At 43.0% G+C, this 24420-nt stretch overlaps 2 protein-coding genes across 9 annotated transcripts in view; one reads left to right on the forward strand and one right to left on the reverse strand.

Moving 5' to 3' along the window:
• The window catches only part of CRYBA1 (crystallin beta A1), a 426252-nt gene that overhangs the window by 341020 nt on the left and 60812 nt on the right, over positions 1-24420 (reverse strand). The gene's annotated exons all lie outside the window — the stretch shown is intronic.
• Positions 1-24420, forward strand: part of MYO18A (myosin XVIIIA) — a 420009-nt gene that overhangs the window by 149083 nt on the left and 246506 nt on the right. For 3 of the 8 annotated variants that reach the window (XM_069761194.1, XM_069761198.1, XM_069761195.1), the window contains 3 exons: positions 6784-6871; positions 8760-8866; positions 11280-11456. In XM_069761194.1, the coding sequence (XP_069617295.1) occupies positions 6784-6871; positions 8760-8866; positions 11280-11456 (372 nt within the window). Of the gene's footprint in view, positions 1-280; positions 320-396; positions 416-3097; positions 3155-6783; positions 6872-8759; positions 8867-11279; positions 11457-24420 lie in introns of those variants that run through there. The other 5 variants (XM_069761190.1, XM_069761191.1, XM_069761193.1 and 2 more) reach the window with 3 other exon arrangements.

The raw sequence follows: 24420 nt of genomic DNA on the forward strand, positions 1-24420 counted from the left end.
TCCGTGTATTGATCATTGAACTGTTCTGTTACATATATGATGTGCACATTAGATCGGATGACGGCTGGCGGATCATCATCGCTTGCCTTCACCTTACTACTCAGAATGACTGGAGGCGAGTGTCCGTATAGTATGCTTGTGTCATGCCGTCTTCTCGGTGACCTTTTCTGCTATGCACTTTTTTGTTCGCCGAATATTTCTTTCCTATAGGTGTCTGCTGATTTTGTTTTCCTGATTAGTTTCTCTGATGGTTTGCTCTTTCATTTTCATGCTGCCATAGCTGGAACCAGCAGCCTCTGCTTCCTCTCCACCGAGCCAGGTACTGTACCCCTGCACACAGGATCTCTCTGCCGACCCAGCCTCGTCTTCTCTCCACATCTGGGCTGGTGTCTGTGCGCGTGTGTCATGCTGGAGTGTAAGGCTCTATTCACATCTCCTTCCTCCATGACTGTCCCCCCCCCCCCCCCGTCCTCCACATCCCCCTGTGCATGTATGCAATCTCACACCAGATGGATGTTCTGCATGCATTGTCCGTATGCAATTTGTGGCATGATTTACAAAAGTTCTCCTAAACATCTGAAATATAAGCTGGTGGCCATAACTTCTCAGCTCTGCGTTTCGGGACCCCGCATCCCCCCCATTTCCCCACTGCATGCCCTCCTGATGCTGCCCACCATTTATGCTGCTTTTTCTTAGATTGATAAGTAGCTCGGAAAACCATTCCACTTTATATATAGTAGTTGCAATCCTCGTCCATGGCAGGTTATGTGGTTGTTTTTTGCACCACCTCCATTATGTCCAGCATTCCCATTGAATGAAGCTGCTCTTCAGCAGATGAATATAATTTTACTGGAGATTCCAGAGATTATATAAATTTGTTCTGGAGACTTTCTACTGTTTTCAAAAAGGTAGTGTATGTAATCTGCATTATTACGAACTCCTTGCCTATGAGCTGGGTTTACAAATATAGATTGTTCTAAGGTGCCATTTAGATTAGCCGTCCGCAGTCGTTAAACGACAGATGGTCGACTTTGTGCACGCCTGTCGGCGGTCATTCAACTGTTAATACGATCGTTCTGCGCGCATAGAAGTTCATATTCTTGGCAGCACATGTGCTGCCTAGAGCGTTTTATTTTTATGCCTGCTTAAAAATTGTCCCGCCTTTCTGACGAGCGTTTTGCTCATTTGTTGAGTGATTGCCAACTTGTTTAGACTCGATAATCTAGAAGCAAGTGTTTCTAAAAGTGTTTTCTCGGTTATGGACCGGTGTACACTTGTTGAGTTTCACATGCATTTTGGCATGGATGCTATGCAGAAATCCTTGTGAAATCTACTTTACAATCATCAACTTATGCCGAATGTCAGTGGAGTTACTAGAAAGAAAGAAAAGCACATCCGCACCGCTGCTGATTGTCAGATTCAAATATCTCCAACCCCTTCAAGCCGACATTAGCCGAAATGCTGTAGCCCCATAAATCCTTTAGGTGCTGCTCCCAAAATACAAATTCATGAAACAGTCACTAGAAAGAAAGTGGAGCGCACTCACCGGATTAAAAAAACGTCATTCCTTTATTCGGACATACAAAAATCCAGCAGGGAGAAAAGTGGAAACAACCGGACGACGGCCGTTTCGTGCAACTGGCACTTCAACGGGCGCTCCACTTTCTTTCTATTGGGAGTTATTAGAACTCTGTTCACATGCACAGGAACATTTTTGTATGGGGAGGGGGGGAAGGAAAAATCTGCAAAAGATATGCCATAATTGGTATTTCCTCTATTTCAGCAGAAATGCCAAGTGAATGGCGATAGAGCTAAACATTGTGCCAATACCCCAAACACTTGCAACAAATCTGATATTGAAATCCAGTCTTATTTTTGCATGAAAATAATATAGGGAACTTCAGTTAAAATAATCTTAGATGAATAAAAAGACAAAAGCCGTCCCATCTTTTGCATTTTTTAATAAAAATTATGTTGGCGGAGTATCCTTATATTATTGTCATGCACTATTTCTCTATATTTATTACTACAGGGTATTTGCTTATTATGTTTGTCTTTGTTTTTTCAGTTTAGTGACCAGTGCGAACATGCACTTACTTGCTTCATGCACACACACTTTCGGTTTATCCTAGTTCATTTTTTTTTTTTACTATCATTTTAATCTGCTTCAAAGAGCCATCACAGCCATATCTTTAGTTAAGAGTCCAAAATCCTGCTGACAGGTCCTCTTTATATGGTACTTATCATTAGATTCATTGCAGTCAGATATGTTTTTCTCTGAAACGCTACAGTGTTTCGTAGAAACGTAGTTTGAAAAGTTGTCCAGAGACCATGGGAAGAGATGAGACTAGTCCCGTGTGGGGTTTTGTCGTACCGATCCAATTGATTTTGAAAGGTCTCTCCTTATGTAGATAGCGGATAGTAACCGGTCGGAGAACACTTTGGACTAATCAGGTCTTTCACTATGGTCCCTGGTTAGCTTTTCAAACAATTTTATCTGAAGTGTCACAGCATTGCAGAGCAAGACATATTTGGCTGTAATCCCGCTGCCAGGCTCTGGATCCTGTGGCCATTGGTTTGGATAGTATGAATCTAATGATAAGTGCCCTCTTAAAGTGAGATGTGTGTACTGGGCCTAAGAGGCTGACCACTGCCTTGTCCAGTAACCACTAATAAGATTATCTTAAACCTTAACATCACAATAGGAGGTGAGAGAATCGGCAGTAAGTTTATTTTTTTAAGAAAAGTCCCGAATCGGCAGTATGAACAAGTTGGTCAGGCTTAAAAAGTCAATAGTACTATGTGCACAATCACATTGGGCTTATCTTAAATTTTGTTGTGGAGTGTAATGCAAGTCCCATGATTGCGCTCATTGTGTATTTGAATTTTGAGTACCATTATCAAAATCATCCATTTTATTGACTTGTTTGCTTTGGGACATGTAGACGGAGAGCACGCACACGATTTCTAGGAGTTTTGTTCATATGTAATTTTATTTGCTCGTGTATTTGAGCGATTTTTGCTTGACTCTGACTCCATGACCAGCCATGTGGTAGCCACTAATTAGACCTTTCCTCCTTCCCGTTCGATCTCTCAGGGTGCCACTGAAGAAGCCTCCACTTTGCCTCTGAGTTCGCCCACTGCTCAGCCTCAGGTTGGCCGGTGATTTGCTGTGATGTTGATTTTTGTGTGTGGTTTGTCTTTCTTAAAAGGTATCCAATTCATGATAGCAGGTTCGCTTTCGTATTTCTCCTCTCATTCTCCATCCGATCATAGTGCTTCCATGCCTTGAAGGGCACCAAACGGAGCCAAGACTCTGCTGCTCAAGGAGAACCCATCAGTTGGATTGACCTCACTTGACCACAACTGCCTTTAACCAGCATTTTGGCACCTTACCAACATGGTTTTAGATACTAAGTAATATCATTCTAATTCATGAAATTCTAATTCTGCCTCACATTTATTCAAATTACTTATTTTTAAGCCATTTAGGTGGTCCAATCCCTGTAACTAATCTAGCAGCCTGGGTGGTAATCATGGCCTTTTTTGTGTGTTTGACGTTGCAAAGATGCTCCAACGTTGCAGAATCGCTCCTAGAAGACGGCACATCCTCCTGAGTATGCGCAGTGAAGCTGGGTGCAGAACACAGAAAAGAAAAAGAAATACAGTGTTGATGCGCACAGCTAAAATCTGACATCTTTTATTAATGTACAATCTATAAAAACTCTGAAATGTAAGTACAAAAACCCAAAACACGCCTGATGAGGAGCAAAGATACGGGCAATTTCTCAGGGCCAGAATTGCATTAGTGGTTTGCAATTACTGCACAGTGCACTTTCTTTTTTGTGTATATGTTATACGTTACTGCTGGAATTGATTATATCAGATCCTGATACCGCATTACGCAGTTTATGATTTTCCAACCATTGAAATTGGCCCATTTTTTTTCCACCTTATTAGATGTGTTTTCAGGTTTTTGTACTTACATTTTATAGTTTTTATGAATTGTACATTAATAAAATTTGTCAGATTTTAGGTGTGGACATCAATATTGTATTTATTTTTCTGTGTTTACTATATGGATACATAATTGAGCGCCCTGTGGTCATATACAGGCTGTGTGCCCATTTTCTACGTGTTTTTCTAAAATAATAATGATTAAAGCTTTTAAAAAATCAAGTAGCATGGTGGTGGTAAAGTGGAGTAAACGTAACTTTAAAGGTATTCGGTCACCTCCAAAACTCAATTTAAATGAATCAGATTGTTTTATAAAAATCGTGCGTGTAGTGTAATTTGTTGACTTCCTTGGGCAGAAAATCCTTTATTCATTATGCAAATGAGGGTGTATGGTGCACCCTTGGTGTGGCCAGGGGCTAAATTCACCATTGCCTCCTCATTTACCATCCCTCGCTGCCATCTTCTATGCAAATTAACAGCTTTGTGTGCCCTCAATCATTGATTCTGCCATAACCTAGCGGGTGAAGCAGATTTTCCTCTCTCCTGTCCACTGTACCCACTCGTCTCCAGTACAGACACTGTGTGCACTTGAGTCCTCCAGTGTCAGTGTGTCTGCTTACACACGGCCTCCGCTGCATAATTACTGATCATTTACTGCGCCAGGAAGCTATACCACTGGCACAATTATTATAGGGACGGAGTCCCCTGTATGACGATGTGATTTGTTAAAATAGAATTTTGTGGGTGATAGACAAGGTCTTGCTCCTGATGAAAATGACCATATGGAATAAAATGACAATGCTTATGTAATATTAGAGCGGTTATTTAAGACTGATATATTGACGACCCATCTATAGAACAGTTGATCTATATGAGACGGCACCCTTGTGATCCACTGAAATTCACTCCAGCAGCAGCCAAATTTTATATAACATTTATTTATATTATATTAAAAAAATAAAATTTTCAATAAATACTTTAACATACATACCTAATTTCAGCAACAGGCCATTTTCTGATGACCCTTTCCTTTTTAAATAAAAATTATTTCAGAACAGACACATCCTTATTTCTATTATTATTGAGGAATATCAAACATTTCTCGCCAGATAGAGGGCACTACTCTGGTGATTTCTGCCTGGCCTTGTTGCTTTCTTGCTGCGGTGGCAAGCAGTCTACCCACGTCACCATTGCCGCCAATTACTAGTGTTATTGTTGGCATGTCAAACTTTTTTTGTTAGTCGAAATTAGTGTGACCCTCCACCACCATTGAGAAGCGACTTTAGGTTTCTCTTCTATAGCCACCCTACCAAGTGCTCTCCTTTTGCCTCCTTCTGCCTCTTCAAGTCTTCCTACTGCACCCAAGATGGCCTTCCTTGGCTTTTCTTTACTGTAGGATTAGAGAGGCGCAAAATTGTCAACCACTTTGCTCCCCAGGTCATTGTGGCAGCCATCGTGGAAGGAAACGAAGGATACAGTGTAGGTTGGTTATTGAGGAGAACCATATAGTAATTTTTCAGCAGGGCTGTGGAGTCGGTAAGCCAAACCTCAGACTCCTCAATTTCCATGACACCGACTCCAATTCCACCAAAATGGGCTCCGATTCCACGACGTCGACTCCACAGCCCTGCCAGGCCTGTGAAGTCAGTAAGCCAAACCTCCGACTCCTCAATTTTCATGACTCCAACTCCACCAAAATGGGCTCCGATTCCACGACGCCCCTGCCAGGGCTGTGAAGTCGGTAAGCCAAACCTCTGACTCCTCAATTTTCATGACTCCGACTCCACCGAAATGGGCTCTGACTCCACAGCCCTGTTTTTCAGTCCTACTTTAATTGAATGATGACTATAGTGAAGATGAGAACTAGGGGTATGTAGAAGAACAAAGCATTGTACAGATATTCCACATGGTGAATCTCTTCCTCCAACCACCAAAATGATATTAGTCTTATTTTCAGAGCATTGGGAGTAGTGCTGTTCCCTTCCCTCCTAGCCCACCTGCTGTCATGCTGTTTGTTTTTCAATCTTGTTTCATTGGTTTTATTAAAATCCTCACATGATCCCTTCACTGCTTCTTGTTTTTCTAGGTTTTTTTTTAATGCTGCTAATGGATAATTGTCAGTCTGCGGATATATAGGTTCTTGTAACTTTAAATCACTCCCTGTCAGCTGGATATGAAGTTAAATGGAGCACAAAATGACTGTTCAAACTCAGCACGTGGCCTGGTCCAGTGGCTCAGGACACCTAACCCCCTACTTATCTCCTCACTTCTCTTATATATCCAGAGCTGTCAAGCAAGGAAGATGGTGGCACAAATCAATGGAAAACAATTAGCTGGGATGGTGCGCTGATCTGTTGGCCAAACCAAGGGTGCATAGAGCACCTGTGCTAGGTTTGAACAGTCATTTTGTGCTGATGGTCTTTAAATATGTTTTACTTTGTCACAAAAGTGTTATATGGTTTCAAAGAAGTATCCTCCTGCAACCCGGGACTATTGCTGGAATAGTGGTGTATCAGAACTTGCTACTAAGGCTGCTTTGCCTACAATTCCTGCAGTGTAATATTCTTCATTAGTTCACATTTTGATGCTTTGTTTTTATGCTTCTTTTACGTGCAGTGATGGTTATGTTTTATAGATTGTGATGTGTTCTGTGTAACCCTTCTGCACAAGGCGTATTGTCCTTGGTTTGTGTTGTTTTGTTCCCCCCCTCATGCTTTAACCCAACCTTATAGGATTATGACTGACTGCCAGCTTCACCTCGGAGGCGGCCCACCTATCCAGTGTAAGCCAATCTAAATGGCATTGTCTTTTTATTTTTTTTTTAAGGCGAAGACCGAGGAGCAGATCTCTGCAGAGCAGAGTTGGTATGAGACTGAGAAAGTGTGGCTGGTTCACAAAGATGGCTTCTCTCTGGGTATGTGTCTTTTTAATATGAAAAAAATATTAAAACTCGAGTCCTCAATGGTTGATACCTTTATAATGGCTAACTGAAAAGATGGTAACAAATTGCAAGCTTTCGAGACTACTCAGGTCCCTTCATCAGACGTAGAATAGCACAAAATCTGAAGAATCCCTAGAAAGTCCCTAGAGTCTTGCAGTCCTCGTGTGAGTTGGGGATCTTTATCTTGTCCATGGTCATTATTAATGGGCAGGTTTTACATTTTTTCTTGTTGCAGAGAAAAGTTCCTGTAGCTATTGTAGAGGACAGGGAGCTCCTGACAATGATGCTTCTTAGATTTTTTTTTTTTTGCGTTTTGGATGCAAACTGTCCCATTTGGGCTACGGTATGTTAGACGATCAATTGGCTTCTGGTACAGGGACGCAGCTTAATGTGTAGCTTACCCTTACTTTCTAATGGGTAGGAGAAGCAGAGATACGTTTTTTTTTTCTTTTTTTTACACGCTGAAAATGAATGCAGTGTAAAAAGGGACACACTGACCAAAAATGGATGAAGGTTGGATAAACACTGATCAAAGTTAATTAATTTTTTTCCATTTGCAAAAAAAACCCTTATGTGAATAGGACTTAAATCTGACTTCCACAATAAAGTTAGATCTAGAAGCAACATTTAAATTTTTTTATGGACAAGCTTTACCAGACTCCTGGAAGGCTACAATAAAAGGCTGAAATACAGTTGTTAGCAATGTATGTTAAGTATCATTATACAAAAGTTTTATGTTTAATAGTTTAGAAAGAAATATACCGGATTTTGTGGTTAATAAGACGCTCCGGATTATAAGACGCACCCCAAATTTTGAGGAGAAAAATAGGAATTTTTTTTCTAATAAAATGGTGGTGCTTCTTATAATCCATGTGTCTTATTGCACACCGGGGGTGGTGGCTGCGGTTAAGGGGGATCCAGGGTCGCTGCTGGAGGAAGCAGGAGTGGGGTGATGCTGTAGACCGCAGGCTGGGATTAGGGGGTGTTCTGATGTGCAGCGGGGGTGCCCGGCAGTGCTGCGGGGGTGCCCGGTGCTGCTGCGAGGGTCTCCTGTGCTGCTGTTGGGGCTCTGCAGACATTTTGTGACATGCCAGAGCCCCTGCAGTTCCATGGTTTCCTGAGCGGTGGACTCCGGGAAAATGGCCGCCGAGAGGCTGCGCATGCGCAGATGGAGATCTCTGCACCAAGGTGTGTGGAGATGAGATCTCGCTGTCGGCAGAGCCCCCAGCACTGCCGGGCACCCCGCAGCACCACCGGACACCCCCTCATCCCAGCCTGCAGCAACGGTATCGGTAAGGTATATCGGCATAATAGGATGCACCCCCCCAAAGTGTGTCTTATAATCCGAAAAATATGATAGTTTGAAATGGATATGTATTAGTATTAAAAAACCACTTCGTATATAAGTGTATGTTCACACAGTGCTGTTGAACAACCATAAGAAAAGCGGTCACGGCGACTCGATCATATTATTTGAGCATGCTGAAAATACTCTATTAGCGCATGAGCATGCTTGGATAACACCTTATCCGAACATGTTCGCTCATCACTAAACGCTACATGTGAGCAAGCCTTGGTTAGATCTGAGTGTTTATCTAGAGCAGTGTTCCCCAACTCCGGTCCTCAAGAGCCACCAACAGGTCATGTTTTCAGGATTTCCTTAGTATTGCACGGGTGATAATTGCATCACCTGGACAGGCAATTCCATCACCTGTGCAATACTAAGGAAATCCTGGAAACATGACCTGTTGGTGGCTCTTGAGGACCGGAGTTGGGGAATACTGATCTAGAGGATTATATTTTCCTTATTTTCTTTTGGCTGCTAATGTTGACACTAATAATGTGTTTTTATTTTGAACAGCTAATAAGCTGAATGCCGAAAACAGCAATTTACCGGAAGGAAAAGTGAAAATTCGACTAGAGAATGACGGAACTATACTGGACGTGGATGAGGATGACGTGGAAAAAGTACTTTTTCTATATATAAGACACTTGTCTTAGGAGAACGAGATCCCTTTTTAGAAGTTTTTAAGTAATGGAAAATGATTGCAAAAATATGTAAATATTGAAGGGGTTGTCCACTACTCTGAAAACCCCTTAAGAGTTCCGATACTTCCTCCTAGTAACATGACAACAATTTTTACTCACCTTTGGTGCTGGCACAATTCATTGATGTCCGTACTGGTTCTCCCAGGGATTGCTTGGCATTATGTCACGCGATCCCTGCGGCCGATCAATGCTGGCTTCACTGGTCTCTCCTACAGACGTAATTGACATCTGGAGGAAATGAGAGCTGCAGATTTGCCAGAAGGAAGGGAGAGTGATGCCAGCGCTGATTGACCACATCGTGTGATGCTCAGGGTAATCAGTGCCGACACTATTAGAACAGTGGCTGCAAGTATAAGGGTGCAGTCAAACGGCCTTATAAATCGAAGCAAGATCGTAACGCAGTGCACAGACTGGTTGGCAGTTCTCCAGATCCCAGCTTGACTGCTTTATGTACGTCTATGCAGCTTTCACGCTCAGGTTGGGACAGTGGCTAGCCATTCTGAGCACTACGTTCCGATCTTACTTCAATTTAAACAGTTGTCTGACTGCGCTTTGGGCAGTGTTGTTATTTTAATCTGCTTTAATCTGGATATCTGGTTGTGGTTTTCCCACTCATTTTTGAAATAAGAAAGGCCTATGTCAGGGAACATGTTAATTGGGGAACTAAGTTGCACGGAATAGGAGAAAGTAGTTTCAAGACACCTCCAGCAATGGCTTCCTTGGGTAAGTTAGGAAGCCCCTTCCTACTATTTGCCAACATCACTTGCCTGGGAAGAGTTAGTGGATAATTTCTTCTCATTTGTATGGAGGCCTTTGTATTTAAAGATGTGGTCAATTACTTTTACTTTAGGACAGGTCATCAATGTTTTGGTAGGTCGGGGTCCAACACCCCCTTCCGATCACCTGTTATTGGTGTGGGCGGCGGTGAGTAGTACTTATTTGTGGAGCTGGCCTTCTACTTGTGATGGCTATCGCAGGGTACTATACAACCTCGGCCATTACCAGAAGACGGAGGAGCTTGGCAAGTAAGCACTACCTTGAGGTGGCTGCCGCCACTGATAACTGCTAACCGGCGGGGGTTTCAGGTGTCTGATCCCAGCTGATCAGACATTGATGACCTATTCTAAGGATAGTCCATCAATGTAAAAGTAGTGGACAACTTCTTTAAAGGTAACCTGACAGTTGATTCATGCTTTATTTCAGCGGTGTATAGTTTACTAGGAAACGCTACTGTTTTTAAGAGAACATTTACTTTTAAAAGCCGGCCAGGGGACTTTTGCAAGACTGATGACTATTCCAAGAGTCTTCCTTTCCGGCTTCCCTTGAGTGACCGGTGTCTACTTATACGCACACATAGATGGCTGAAATAGCAGAGCCTGTATCTGATATATGCAGTCTGTGATTTGGGCAGAATGTAGCAGCTGTCTGGTTCTCTTTAATACCTGATGGCCACCAGATGAGCATTGTATGGCTGCAGCTTTATAGCTGTAAATACAAGAACTTCAGACTGTGTCTTAATAATATTACAACACTGAGACCTAAAGAATACAGACATGCTGTGTATATGATATAGTTCTCTTCTTAAGTGTTTTTTTTTTGGATTCAGACACCAGTTGTGATCTTGGCCTTGTGAGCCAAATAATTAGAAGGATTGGCCATTGAGAACCAAGGTCTTCGTTGTTTTTAAAGATACATCCGGTTCTCCATGTAGGTGGCTGTGCCTAGAACTTAGCTCTGTTCCAGTTATAGATCCCTACTGATCAAATCTCAAAAAAGGGGCTTTTGACAAAGCATTTGGTGACAATTAGGGATGTTTTGCGTGCCGGTCTTGAGTTCTTTGGTGCATGGGATACATTTGGGTTAGAATCTATACCACTAAAGGTAAATGTAATTAATTTGTTGTCCTGCTAGGCCAGGACCTTCCCTCTAAGCTCTGAATCCTTTTAAGAGTCTGCAAAGCTGACGTAAAATTACCAAAAGTTTTATGTTAATTTTTTGGCACAAATTGTTAGACCCTTAATTTTTTGCATAATGCTGACTTGTGCCTAGTAAATTTTAAATCTCAGCAGATGACCTGCAACCCATTGATTTTTACAATGAAATGTGGGGTTTCTCCTTATGTACTCAGATCATTCTAATACTTCCTTCTACACTGTATACATAATGTTTCCTTGGTTTGCAAAAGTAATCGTCTTTCCTTAGATGACGTGTAATAATCACTATCAGGAGGCGTGTATGTATATTTACTGTGTATTGCATATCTGGGTTATTTTGTACTGTGTGATTTTGATAATGTCTCACTGAATCTGAATTTGCAAATCCTTTTATTCAGGCGAACCCTCCGTCTCATGATCGGGTGGAAGACTTGGCATCACTAGTTTATCTGAATGAAGCCAGTGTGCTACACACACTACGGCAAAGATTTGGCGGAAACTTGCTTCACACATTTGCAGGACCAGCTATGGTTATAATGAATCCTATGAGTTCTCCTTCCATATATTCTGAGAAGGTATGATGGCACATTACATTTTTTTTTTATTCAGTGTTATTTATTTTCTTTTACCATTTTTCGGTATTTTGTTAGTGTTTTATTAACAAGCCAGCAATGTCATGTTGTACATTAGTGTGTCTGTATCAGACTGTCCGTAGTTGTAGATCATATGGTGTATAGCCATACCGTTACTTTACTTACTGCAAGCGGTGTGGTGGAAGGTCTCCATCTAGTGGAACAGTTAGAAAATGCAGTCATTAGTAATGAGGAAAGCAGAAAATCTGCTTATAAGGATTCATTGTAATGGGATTTGTCAAGCCAGATCCTCTTATACAGACTGTTTCAAGACATTTGCCCCTCATCAGTGTAGAATCGGACATGTTGCAAGGCTTCTTAGAGTGTCGGATGTTGACTGATAGGATAGCAACCTGTTCTGGGTAGTACTTGCTGGATAGTGAAATTGCCAAATTTTCTCCTATGGATCATGACCTGTAAGACTTCATACTTGCCTCCTCTCTTTAATAATAACCACCTCTTCTCACACATTGCAGCAAACGGGGGCGTCACACTCAGCCAGCCAGATTCTGCTCTACACTGATGAGGGGCAAAACCCCCGAAACAGACTATAGATAAGTTTCTGGCTTGACATTTATCCTTTATCATGTTTCAAGGCTTGTTCCTGGACATTGATTTGTAGGGGCACCACCTCTCCTCGGTGGCACTCATTTGCATGCACGGTAGCCAAATCTTTTGACCATGCCCTTATCCGATGATCAATGATTTGCACCGTACCTGCTTTTAGTTGTAAATATGGAAGCGGTTTCACCTGACGACCGATGACCATAAATGACCGCCAATCAGCAACTTTATTTACTAGTCGCGTGGGTTTAATAACCAACTAACAATAATGACTCACACTGAACGATATGTAGTAGATCGTTCTGTGCGCACGGGCTGCCATTGTTTTCTGCAGCACAGGACAATGCTCTGCCGAGAACCATGATCTTTTGTGCAGAAGATCATTTCACCCGACAAACATGCGTTTTGCTCATTCACCGGGTGATTGGCAGCCTGTTTACACTGCAAGATTATCGTGCACAAGCCTCCCTAGGAGCTCTCCCATCTTTTTTCCTTGTCAATAGCCTGTCTGCAAAGGCAGACTGCCCTCCGAATGCACATCGTGTGATCGGTAATAGATTGTTCTGTGAATAGGCTGCCATTGTTTTCGGCAGCACAGGACAATGCGCTGCAGAGAACAGTGATCTTTTATGCAGCCCATGTGATCATTTCACCCGACGAGCAAACGTTATGCTAATTCATCGGATGATCGACTGCCTCCTTATACTGCAAGATAATCACAAACAAGTCCTGGGAGCACTTCATCACAATAATCTTGCAGTGTAAAAGGATTTTTTTCGTCAAATTTTTGCTTTTGACACATTTAGATGAAAAGCTGATTGAGAATAGATTTAAGACTTGTTTTTCATGAAGTTATTATTTTATTAATGGGTGTCGCGGGTAAGATGACCCATACAAGAGATTCATTGAGTATTAACAGCAAAGACAACAAAATGGCTTCCTACTCGAACGTCACAAAATGGCTCCCTACTCTATTGGTAGAGCACGCCTTAGGACAGTTATAGTATACAGATTTAAGAATAAATTGACTGAGTTTGGGAAATGGCCGCCATCCCCTTATTTGGGTAATTATAAAAAGCAAAGTAATAAGTTCAGCTATTTTTTCCTTTTCTCTATACTTTATTCTGCTCGGATACTCGGCACATTGTATTTCTGCAACAACCTTTTTAGAAACTTCCTCACACAGCAACTATTCTTTAAGGTATTCATTCCAAAACAATCTCCCCAGCAGGATGGTGACTGCCGCCTCCAGAAAACGGACATTTGTACACTTGATGATAGGTATATCTGAAGCCGCATCCTGTTGTCATTTCCATTTGCTCTTTATGAAATCCACTAGTAGGCCTCAGGGATGCCATTTTACTCTTAAATTACTCTTCCTTTCCAGCGGCAGAGACCCCTTATTTTTGAGCACAGAGACCTCAATCTCCACAGTCTTCATTACAAATTTGCTCTGAAGTGAGATACACGGGGGCAGGACGGGTCATTCAATTCCTGTCACTTCTTTTCCCTTGTTTCCATGTTAAGGGTGTTCACGGTTTCCATAGCAACAGTGATTCCCCCGGGCTGTTCATTGCAGGTACATTCACTCCTAATAATGGCCGCAGTCAAGTCCTCTGATAGAGCGATCCCTTATCTTCTGCCACTTCTGTCATTTATGAAATCCATTTGTGTAAACCAAAAGCTTTCTGTAGGGAGACGGTCGTCGCACACTACGAGGTCACATCTAACCACAGATTTGTCGCCAGCTTCTTATCTCTGTAAATGGCACTGGTTTTATCGGACATGTGCCATTTTCACAATTGAGTGAAAATGACACAAGCTCTATAAATTATCCCGTAGTTCTGGAAAAAATGTAATTGAAAATTTGTACATTTTAATAACACATTTAACACATTGGAAGTCCCTAATAAGGCCCATCGGATTATATGGTGCACAACGAACCTTTCATTATAAATACTTACTAGCTATTGAACCCACTCTACGTCCGGGTGGCGAGCATTTATATTGGTATATGGTCTCCATCCTGGTATGTGCTGCTCCATCCTGCGCCCCCATCCTGTCATATGCTGCTCCCACCCTGTGTCCCCATCCTGTCATGTGCTGCTCCCATCCTGTGCCCCAATCCTGTCATGTGCTGCTCCCATCCTGCTCCCCCATCCTGTCATATGCTGCTCCCATCCTGTGCCCCCATCCTGTCATGTGCTGCACCCATCCTGCGTCCCCATTCTGTCATGTGCTGCTCCCATCCTGCTCCTCCATTCTGACATGTGCTGCTCCCATCCTGCGCCACCATTCTTTAATTTGCTGCTCCCATCCATATGCCCCTTACGCTGCTCCATAAAGGTTTATGGCCCCCATAAGATGCTCCATAGTATATGCCCCGTACACTGCTCCATAAAGGTTGATGGCCACCATAAGATGCTCCATAGTATATGTCCCCGTATGCTGTTCCATAAAGGTTTATGGCCCCCATAAGATGCTCCATGGTATATGCCCCCGTACACTGCTCCATTATGGTTTATGGCTCCATAAGATGCTCCATGGTATATGCCCCCGTACACTGCTCCATTATGGTTTATGGTCCCCATAAGATGCTCCATTGTATATGCCCCCGTACACTGCTCCATTATGGTTTATGGCCCCATAAGATACTCCATGGTATATGCCCCCGTACACTGCTCCATTATGGTTTATGGCCCCATAAGATGCTCCATTGTATATGCCCCCGTACACTGCTCCATTATGGTTTATGGCCCCATAAGATGCTCCATAGTGTATGCCCCCATACACTGCTCCATTATGGTTGATGGCCCCCATAATACGCTCCAGTGTGTATGCCCCCGTACACTGCTCCATTATGGTTTATGGGCCCCATAAGATGCTCCATAGTGTATGCCCCCGTACACTGCTCCATTATGGTTTATGGCCCCATAAGATGCTCCATTGTATATGCCCCCGTACACTGCTCCATTATGGTTTATGGCCCCATAAGATGCTCCATTGTATATGACCCCGTACACTGCTCCATTATGGTTTATGGCCCCATAAGATGCTCCATGGTATATGCCCTGTATGCTGCTGCAATATATGGAAAAAAAAATACCATACTCGCCTATCGTCGCTGGGCGCCGAGTGCTGGGGGGCCTGAGCAGGCGGGGACACCGGCGCGCTGTGGGGGTCAGGTGCCGGTATCTCCGCTAGTTCAGGCCCCCCAGCACTTGCTATATTCACCTGGCCCCATTCCATTGCTGCGCGCCACCATCTTCCGGCTCCTCTGGCTGTGACTGGTCAGTCAGAGGGCGGTGCCGGCACGCATTAAGCGCGTCATCGCGCCTTCTGAACTGAACGTCACAGGCAGAGGACTCGGAAGATGGTGGCGCGCAGCGGTGGAACGTGGCCAGGTGAATATAGCCGATACTTACCCTCCTGGCGGTCCCTGCTTCTCTGTTGGAGATCACGGTGTGCGTTCAGTGTTTACGCATACCGCGATCTCCTGGGAGCGTCACTCTGTGGGGGCCAGACTGCGCCGGCGCTTGCGCTTGCGTAGTCTATAAAGGCTTCGGACAGAGTGACGCTCCCAGCGTTATATTATAGACAAGGGTATTCCCATCTCCAAGAACCTATCCCAGTATGTAGTAGGTGTAATAATGGTAATATTAGCAAATATTTTAAATTAGAAATGTAGTATAGTTCTTCTGATTCGCTTTGTTTCTTTTCCCATGTGCAGGCATTGCAGGACCTTAGGTATCCATGGTTACGACCACTAATCATTAGCTACCTGTCGCTACAAGAGTGGTTATTACCATTGATATCTAAGCTACTGTAATGTCCTGCACATGGGAAAATAAACATAGCAAATCTGAAGAACTATACTACATTTCATATTTGGGGTATTTGATATTATCATTATTATCCCTACTACATATTGGGATAGGATCTTGGAGATGGGAATACCCCATTAACACAAAAAAATACAAACTAAACACACATCAACACGGACCTAGGACATTTTTTGTTTCGCCGCTTTTACTTTTTCTTTCCCTTGTTCAAAGAGCCATAACTTTTTTTTTTGTTAATTTATTTTAACTTCTCTGTTGACATAGCTTGTTTTTGTGCAGGACAAGTTGTAAATTTGAATGGCACAGTTCATTTTTACATATAATGTACTGAAATATGGAGAAAAAAATCACATATGGTATGAATTGTATTTTTTTATCGTAGTATGTGCAGTTCCTTATATACAGTTTGAATAATTTTATATATTAATGACTTTTTCAGACATAAAAATACCAAAGGTGTAGGTTTTTTAAAAAAATATTTATCATTGCAGGGATGAAACGTGGACACTTTTAGACTGCATTTTTATTTTTTATTTTTTTTTAGGGGATGGGGACTTTTTTTTTTAAGTTATATTATTGTAAAGCATTATTTGAAAGGGTTGAAAAGTGCAGTAACTATTAAGGAGAAGCCGTGCGAAGAATGTACATGTTGCTTATTTAAACCGGTTTGTGATTTCTGAGCTCTGAAACGACTAAAAGAAAAAAATACTGATTTGTTTTGCAGCACTTTTTCAGTCATGTTCCCATTTTCATGAATGGTTATTGTTAGACAGTGCTTGCAAAAACAAACCATTTTGTAATTTACTACTTCTTAAAATTTTCAGCCGTTCTTGAGATATTCTGTAGCCCTATAGCATGCAAACATGAAATTTGAATTGCATTACTGCACTAGAAAATATGAAAAATTGAGAATACTTAGCGCATAAATTGGCACCAATTCATGTGTACCCGGCAGCCACGATAAGGCGATTCTCGTTGCTGGGAACCTATGTAATGTGAAACCTCTCTGACTAAAGTCTTCATTTATATGGGAAAGTAGGATCCTGCTGTAGTTTAAAAACGCCTGAGGCTGAGGGGTGGGAGTGTTAAGTCAGAGAGCCAATTAATACAAATCTAAAAAGACTGACCGTCACTTCCAAACCGAAATTAGGTGTGAACAGGTGCTTACTAAGAGTAGCCATCTCCATATATAACGAACAAATAAAGTAGCACTTTGTAGAGCTATAGCATTCAAACATGAAATATGAAATTTGAATTGCATTACTGCATTTGAAAATATTAAAAAAACTGAGAATATTTAGTGCATAAATAAAACGATTCTTGTTGCTGGGAACCTATCTAATATGAATGTAAGAGGATTCACATTAAGCAGGTTCCCAGCAATGAGAATCGCCTTATCATGGCTGCCGGGTACACATGAATTGGCGAATTTATGCACTAGGTATTCTCAATTTTTCATATTTTCTAGGTCAGTAATGCAATTTTTCATATTTCATGTTTACATGCTATAGCACTGCAGAGTGCAACTTTATTTGTTGGTGATATATGGAGATTGCTACTCTTAGTAAGCACCTGTTAACACCTGATTTCTGTTTGGAAGTGAGACAGTCTTTTGATATTTGTTCTTGAGATATTAAGTTTTTTCTTTTGTTTACAGCTCATTTCCTCGTCTATTGCGCTTATAAGCACTGCTTTGTCCATGGGCGCGCTATTATCGCCTAATCGCGACTAGCTTCAGCGCAGTGCTTACAAGCTAGACTGCAGCGGTGGTCGGTCTTCTAGGTAACACACTATAAACAAAAAAAAACTGGTAATATCTTAAGAACGGCTGCAAATTTTAAGAAGCCATAAATTGTTAGTGTTTTTACAAGCAGTGTCTGACAATAAACATCTATGAAAATGGGAATAAGGACATGCTGTAGATTTTCCACCCACTGTAGGATAAATGTGGGTTTTGTCTGGGATTTCTGGTCTTACCTCACCGTACGTATGCTGATAACGCTCATCCTAGATTTGTAATTTGCAAAACATTTGGGGCTCGGCAGTAAACGCCGTCTCTTGATTTCTTAGGCTTCTTGTCGCTGTGATGCAACCTGCTATTCATTGTTTTGTCGCATTTCTAATAATCTGCATAATTTCTCCCTCCGACTGAGGTAGCATCTGTATTGAACATAAAAAAAAAAATGGAATTTCACCCAGAAAACTATGTTGTCAGATGCCCGCTGGCTGCATTAACGAGTTATACGGTACAATGGATATGTGCCTACTGTGCGACATATCGTCACAACTGTATGGTTCTCTGTAGTCTCGTCTTATTTCCCATTATCAGGTATTCGGGTGAGTGCCGGTTACAAGTTTTCATTTTACAAACCATATTGCTTTCACTAAAGTGATCCCTCAGCCGATAATAATGTTAGCCCCCCCCGCGCAAACAAATAAAATACAGCGGGGGTCTCATGTCCCCATAGGCCCAGAGGCGTAGCTAGGGTTTCAGCTTAGGGAGGGCGAACAATCTGAGTGGGCCCCTAACGAGGTACCCCTGACTACAGCTACATGGTGCACCCTAATTGTGAGCATAGGGGAACATCAGCAGATGACCGCACTGTGACTGAAAATACATCTATATACAAAAATAAACACTGATACTACTATATGAGGACCATATACTGGTAGATACCAGTTCTACAGACCATATAAGAGATCACAGCACAGTTATAGATAATAACTTACAGATGACGTTCTTTCTGATGGAATCGTTCACTTTTCTCGTCTGTTCCATCTGGCTCAGCCCAACAAGACAACTTCTCCACCAGGACTCGTCTGCAGAAATTATGATGACACATCAGACTTCTCCATCCCCGTCCCGATCTATCCCCAACCTGCACAAACTCCTCATTCTGCTGATACCCAATACTGAGCCGCTGTTGCCGTATGTGTCCCTATTACTGCCCCTGATACCCCAATACTGGGCCGCTGCTGCCGTATGTGTCCCTATTACTGCACCTGATACCCCAATACTGAGCCGCTGCTGCCGTATGTGTCCCCATTACTGCCCCTGATACCCCAATACTGAGCCGCTGCTGCCGTATGTGTCCTACAGCACCTGCTGTGTGGTACAATAATGGTGCCGCCCCACATAGCAATGCCACCACTGTGCCCCTTACATAGTAATAATGACTCTTTTGTGCTCTCTAGATAATAAAATTCACCCCTAGAAAACATTAATGCCCTGTGCTAGTGCCCTCCACATTTTGTCCCTAAAAAGTAAAAATACCACACATGAAATTTTGATGGTCTCAGTACTGAGTGCCCATATAACAATAATGTTTAACCCCTTCCCGACCTTTGACGCAGCGTATGCGTCATGAAAACCCGTGCCAATCCGACCTGTGACGCAGCATATGCGTCATGGCCGGATTGGGCTCCTGCAGGCCGGGTGAAAGGGTTAACTCCAATTTCACCCGGCCTGCAGGGACAGGGGGAGTGGTAGTTTAGCCCAGGGGGGGGGGGGGGGGGGTGGCTTCACCCCCCCGTGGCTACGATCGCTCTGATTGGCTGTTGAAAGTGAAACTGCCAATCAGAGCGATTAGTAATATTTCACCTAAAAAACTGGTGAAATATTACAATCCAGCCATGGCCGATGCTGCAATATCATCGGCCATGGCTGGAAACACTTTTTTTTCTACTAAGGTTGGAGTTAGAACTAGGGGTAGGGTTAGGGCTAGGGTTAGGGCTAGGGTTAGGGGTAGGGTTAGGGCTAGGGTTAGGGTTAGGGGTAGGGTTAGGGGTAGGGTTAGGGTTTCCGTGCAGTTTTTCCGCAGCATGTGTACAGCGATTTTTGTTTCCCATAGGTTTACATTGAAATGTAAACTCATAGGAAACTGCTGCGGATCCGCAGCATTTTCCGCAGTGTGTGCACATACCTTTAGAATTAGGCTATGTGCACACGGTGCGGATTTGGCTGCGGATCCGCAGCGGATTGGTCGCTGCGGATCCGCAGCAGTGTTCCATCAGGTTTACAGTACCAAGTAAACATATGGAAAACCAAATCCGCTGTGCCCATGGTGCGGAAAATACCGCGCGGAAACGCTGCGTTGTATTTTCCGCAGCATGTCAATTCTTTGTGCGGATTCCGCAGCGTTTTAGACCTGATACTCAATAGGAATCCGCAGGTGAAATCCGCACAAAAAACACTGGAAATCCGCAGCAAATCCGCAGGTAAAACGTAGTGCCTTTTACCCGCGGATTTTTCAAAAATGGTGCGGAAAAATCTCACACGAATCCGCAACGTGGGCACATAGCCTTAGGGTTAGGGTTGGAATTAGTGTTGTGGTTAGGGTTAGGGGTGTGTTGGGGTTAGGGTTGTGGTTAGGGGTGTATTGGGGTTAGGGTTGTGGTTAGGGTTACGGCTACAGTTGGGATAAGGGTTAGGCGTTAGAATTGAGGGGTTTCCACTGTTTAGGCACATCAGGGGGTCTCCAAACGCAACATGGCGCCACCATTGATTCCAGCCAATCTTTTAGTCAAAAAGTCAAATGGTGCTCCCTCCCTTCCGAGCCCCGCCGTGTGCCCAAACAGTGGTTTACCCCCACATATGGGGTACCAGCATAGTCAGGACAAACTGCGCAACAATTACTGGGGTCCAATTTCTCCTGTTACCCTTGAGAAAATAAAAAATTGTTTGCTAAAACATCATTTTTGAGGAAAGAGAAATGATTTTTTATTTTCACAGCTCTGCGTTGTAAACGTCTGTGAAGCACTTGGGGGTTCAAAGTGCTCACCATATATCTAGATAAGTTCCTTGGGGGGTCTAGTTTTCAAAATGGGGTCACTTGTGGGGGGTTTCTACTGTTTAGGCACACCAGGGGCTCTGCAAACGCAACGTGATGCCCGCAGAGCATTCCATCAAAGTCTGCATTTCAAAACGTCACTACTTCCCTTCTGAGCCCCAACGTGTGCCCAAACAGTGGTTTACCCCCACACATGGGGTATCACCGTACTCAGGAGAAACTGGACAACAACGTTTGGGGTCAAATTTCTCCTGTTACCCTTGGGAAAATAAAAAATTGCAGGCTAAAAGATCATTTTTGAGAAAATAATTTTTTTTATTTATTTTCATGGCTCTGCGTTATAAACTTCTGTGAAGCACTTGGGGGTTCAAAGTCCTCACCACACATCTAGATTAGTTCATTTGGGGGTCTAGTTTCCAAAATGGGATCATTTGTGGGGGATCTCCAATGTTTAGGCACACAGGGGCTCTCCAAACGTGACATGGTGTCCGCTAATGATTGGAGCTAATTTTCCATTTAAAAAGCCAAATGGTGTGCCTTCCCTTCCGAGCCCTGCCGTGCGCCCAAACAGTGGTTTACCCCCACATATGGGGTATCGGCGTACTCAGGACAAACTGGACAACAACATTTAGGGTCCAATTTCTCCTTTTACCCTTGGCAAAATAGGAAATTCCAGGCTAAAAAATCATTTTTGAGGAAAGAAAAATTATTTTTTATTTTCATGGCTCTGCGTTATAAACTTCTGTGAAGCACCTGGCGGTTTAAAGTGCTCAATATGCATCTAGATAAGTTCCTTGGGGGGTCTAGTTTCCAAAATGGGGTCACTTGTGGGGGAGCTCCAATGTTTAGGCACACATGGGCTCTCCAAACGCGACATGGTGTCCGCTAACAATTGGAGCTAATTTTCCATTCAAAAAGTCAAATGGCGCCTTCCCTTCCGAGCCCTGCCGTGTGCCCAAACAGTGGTTTACCCCCACATATGAGGTATCGGCGTACTCGGGAGAAATTGCCCAACACATTTTATGATCCATTTTATCCTATTGCCTATGTGAAAATGAAAAAATTGAGGCGAAAAGAATTTTTTTGTGAAAAAAAAAGTACTATTTCATTTTTACAGATCAATTTGTGAAGCACCTGAGGGTTTAAAGTGCTCACTAGGCATCTAGATAAGTTCCTTGGGGGGGGGTCTAGTTTCCAAAATGGGGTCACTTGTGGGGGGAGCTCCAATGTTTAGGCACACAGGGGCTCTCCAAACGCGACATGGTGTCCGCTAACGATGGAGATAATTTTTCATTCAAAAAGTCAAATGGCGCTCCTTCCCTTCCAAGCCCTGCCGTGCCCCCAAACAGTGGTTTACCCCCACATATGAGGTATCAGCGTACTCAGGACAAATTGGACAACAACTTTCGTGGTTCAGTTCCTCCTTTTACCATTGGGAAAATAAAAAAATTGTTGCTAAAAGATAATTCTTGTAACTAAAAAGTTAAATGTTCATTTTTTCCTTCCATGTTGCTTCTGCTGCTGTGAAGTACCTGAAGGGTTAATAAACTTCTTGAATGTGGTTTTGAGTACCTTGAGGGGTGCATTTTTTAGAATGGTGTCACTTTTGGGATTTTTCAGCCATATAGACCCCTCAAACTGACTTCAAATGTGAGGTGGTGCCGAAAAAAAATGGTTTTGTAAATTTTGTTGTAAAAATGAGAAATCGCTGGTCAAATTTTAACCCTTATAACTTCCTAGCAAAAAAAAATTTTGTTTCCAAAATTGTGCTGATGTAAAGTAGACGTGTGAGAAATGTTATTTATTAACTATTTTGTGTCACATAACTCTCTGGTTTAACAGAATAAAAATTCAAATTGTGAAAATTGCGAAATTTTCAAAATTTTCGCCAAATTTCCGTTTTTATCACAAATAAACGCAGAATTTATTGACCTAAATTTACCACTAACATGAAGCCCAATATGTCACGAAAAAACAATCTCGGAACCGCTAGGATCCGTTGAAGCTTTCCTGAGTTATTACTTCATAAAGGGACACTGGTCAGAATTGCAAAAAACGGCAAGGTCTTTAAGGTCAAAATAGGCTGGGTCATGAAGGGGTTAAGTTCCCACTTAACATTTAATAATGTCCCCTAAGTAGCCTCCATGTACAGCTTGACTATACACAGTATGGAGGGCCCACAGCTTTCCTATGCACAGTAGAATGCCCCCACAGCTCCCATATACACAATATTTTGAACCCACGGCTCCCCATACACAGTATGATGTCCCCACAGCTCCCCTATACACAGTATGATGGGCCCACAGCTCCCGTACATACATTATGATGTCCATTAGAGTTCCCCTATACATAGAATGATGTCCTCAATGATCCCCCAAAACACAGTATAATAGTTAATAGTGTTCTGACACTGTGTCTCCTGCACTGAGAGTCACACTGCCAGGAGGAAATTAGCGTTATTCCTCACTGCAGCCTCGGGGGCGGCGCCGGCACGGTTTCAGTCACCGCTCTGAGTATAGAGGGCAGCAGCTGTAACTGCGCCTCTTAGGGTATGTGCACACATTGCGGATTCCCCACAGATTTACTGTGGATTTTGTTGGTTTTGTGCGGATTTCGCCTGCGTTTTTACACCTGCGGATTCCTATTACGGAATAGGTGTAAAATGTTGCAAAGTCCTCACAAAGAATTGACATGCTGAGGAAAATAAACGGCAGCGTTTCCATGCGGAATTTTCCGCAGCATGTGCACTGCGGATTTTGTTTTCCATAGGTTTACATGGTACTGTACACCGCATGGAAAACTGCTGCAGATCCACAGCAAAATCCACAATGTGTGCACATACCCTTGACGCGCCATTCCAGCAGTCAAATAAAAAAAAAATGCTGGAGTGATGCTTAAGGGAATGTGCCCACGTCAGGATTTCTTGCAGAAATTTTCCTGACAAAAACCGGACATTTCTGCCAGAAATCCGCATGTGTTTTTTTCGCGTTTTTTGACGCGTTTTTTCCCAAATGCATAGAATTGCAGAAAAGCCGCAAAAATAATGAACATGCTCATTTTTTTTACCGCGATGCGTTTTTTTCGCGGGAAAAACGCATCCATGTGCACAAAACATGCAGAATGCATTCTAAATGATAGAATGCATAATGTATGCGTTTTTAATGAGTTTTTATAGCGTTTTTAGCGCGAAAAAAACGCAAAAAAAAACTGAACGTGTGCACATGGCCTAAATGTGATGTAGTTCATGGGTTACCCAGCTGGTTAGTATAATATGCCCCCTACCTCCCCATCCCAGAGAACAACTATTACATGTGATGGAGGGCATATAATCTGGTAACCATCTAATAATCACCCCCCCAGTGCCAGTCGCCCCTCACCCACCTCAGCCCTCACAATACCCTTATCTTCTCACATTCACGCCCCAGTTCCCTGCCCCCCTCCCCCACCTAAGCCCCCACAACACCCCATCCTCTCACATTTTACCCCCCAGGGACTATGACATGCCTATCAATCTTATCCCCACTTACCAATGAAAATTGCAGCAGGACCAGGAAATAGCTGAATAAAATGCAGGTGGGCACTAGGACCCAGCGTGCCTGCCCTGAGCCAGTCCCAGCGTGCACAGGGAGGGTAGAAACCTGCAGCCCGGGAGAAGCTCCTGAGGTCGGTCAGCACAATACAGTGCAGGAGGGAGACGTGTAACTGGTCACT

Source organism: Ranitomeya imitator, chromosome 3, assembly GCF_032444005.1.
Source record: "Ranitomeya imitator isolate aRanImi1 chromosome 3, aRanImi1.pri, whole genome shotgun sequence".
Taxonomy (NCBI): Eukaryota; Metazoa; Chordata; class Amphibia; order Anura; family Dendrobatidae; genus Ranitomeya; species Ranitomeya imitator.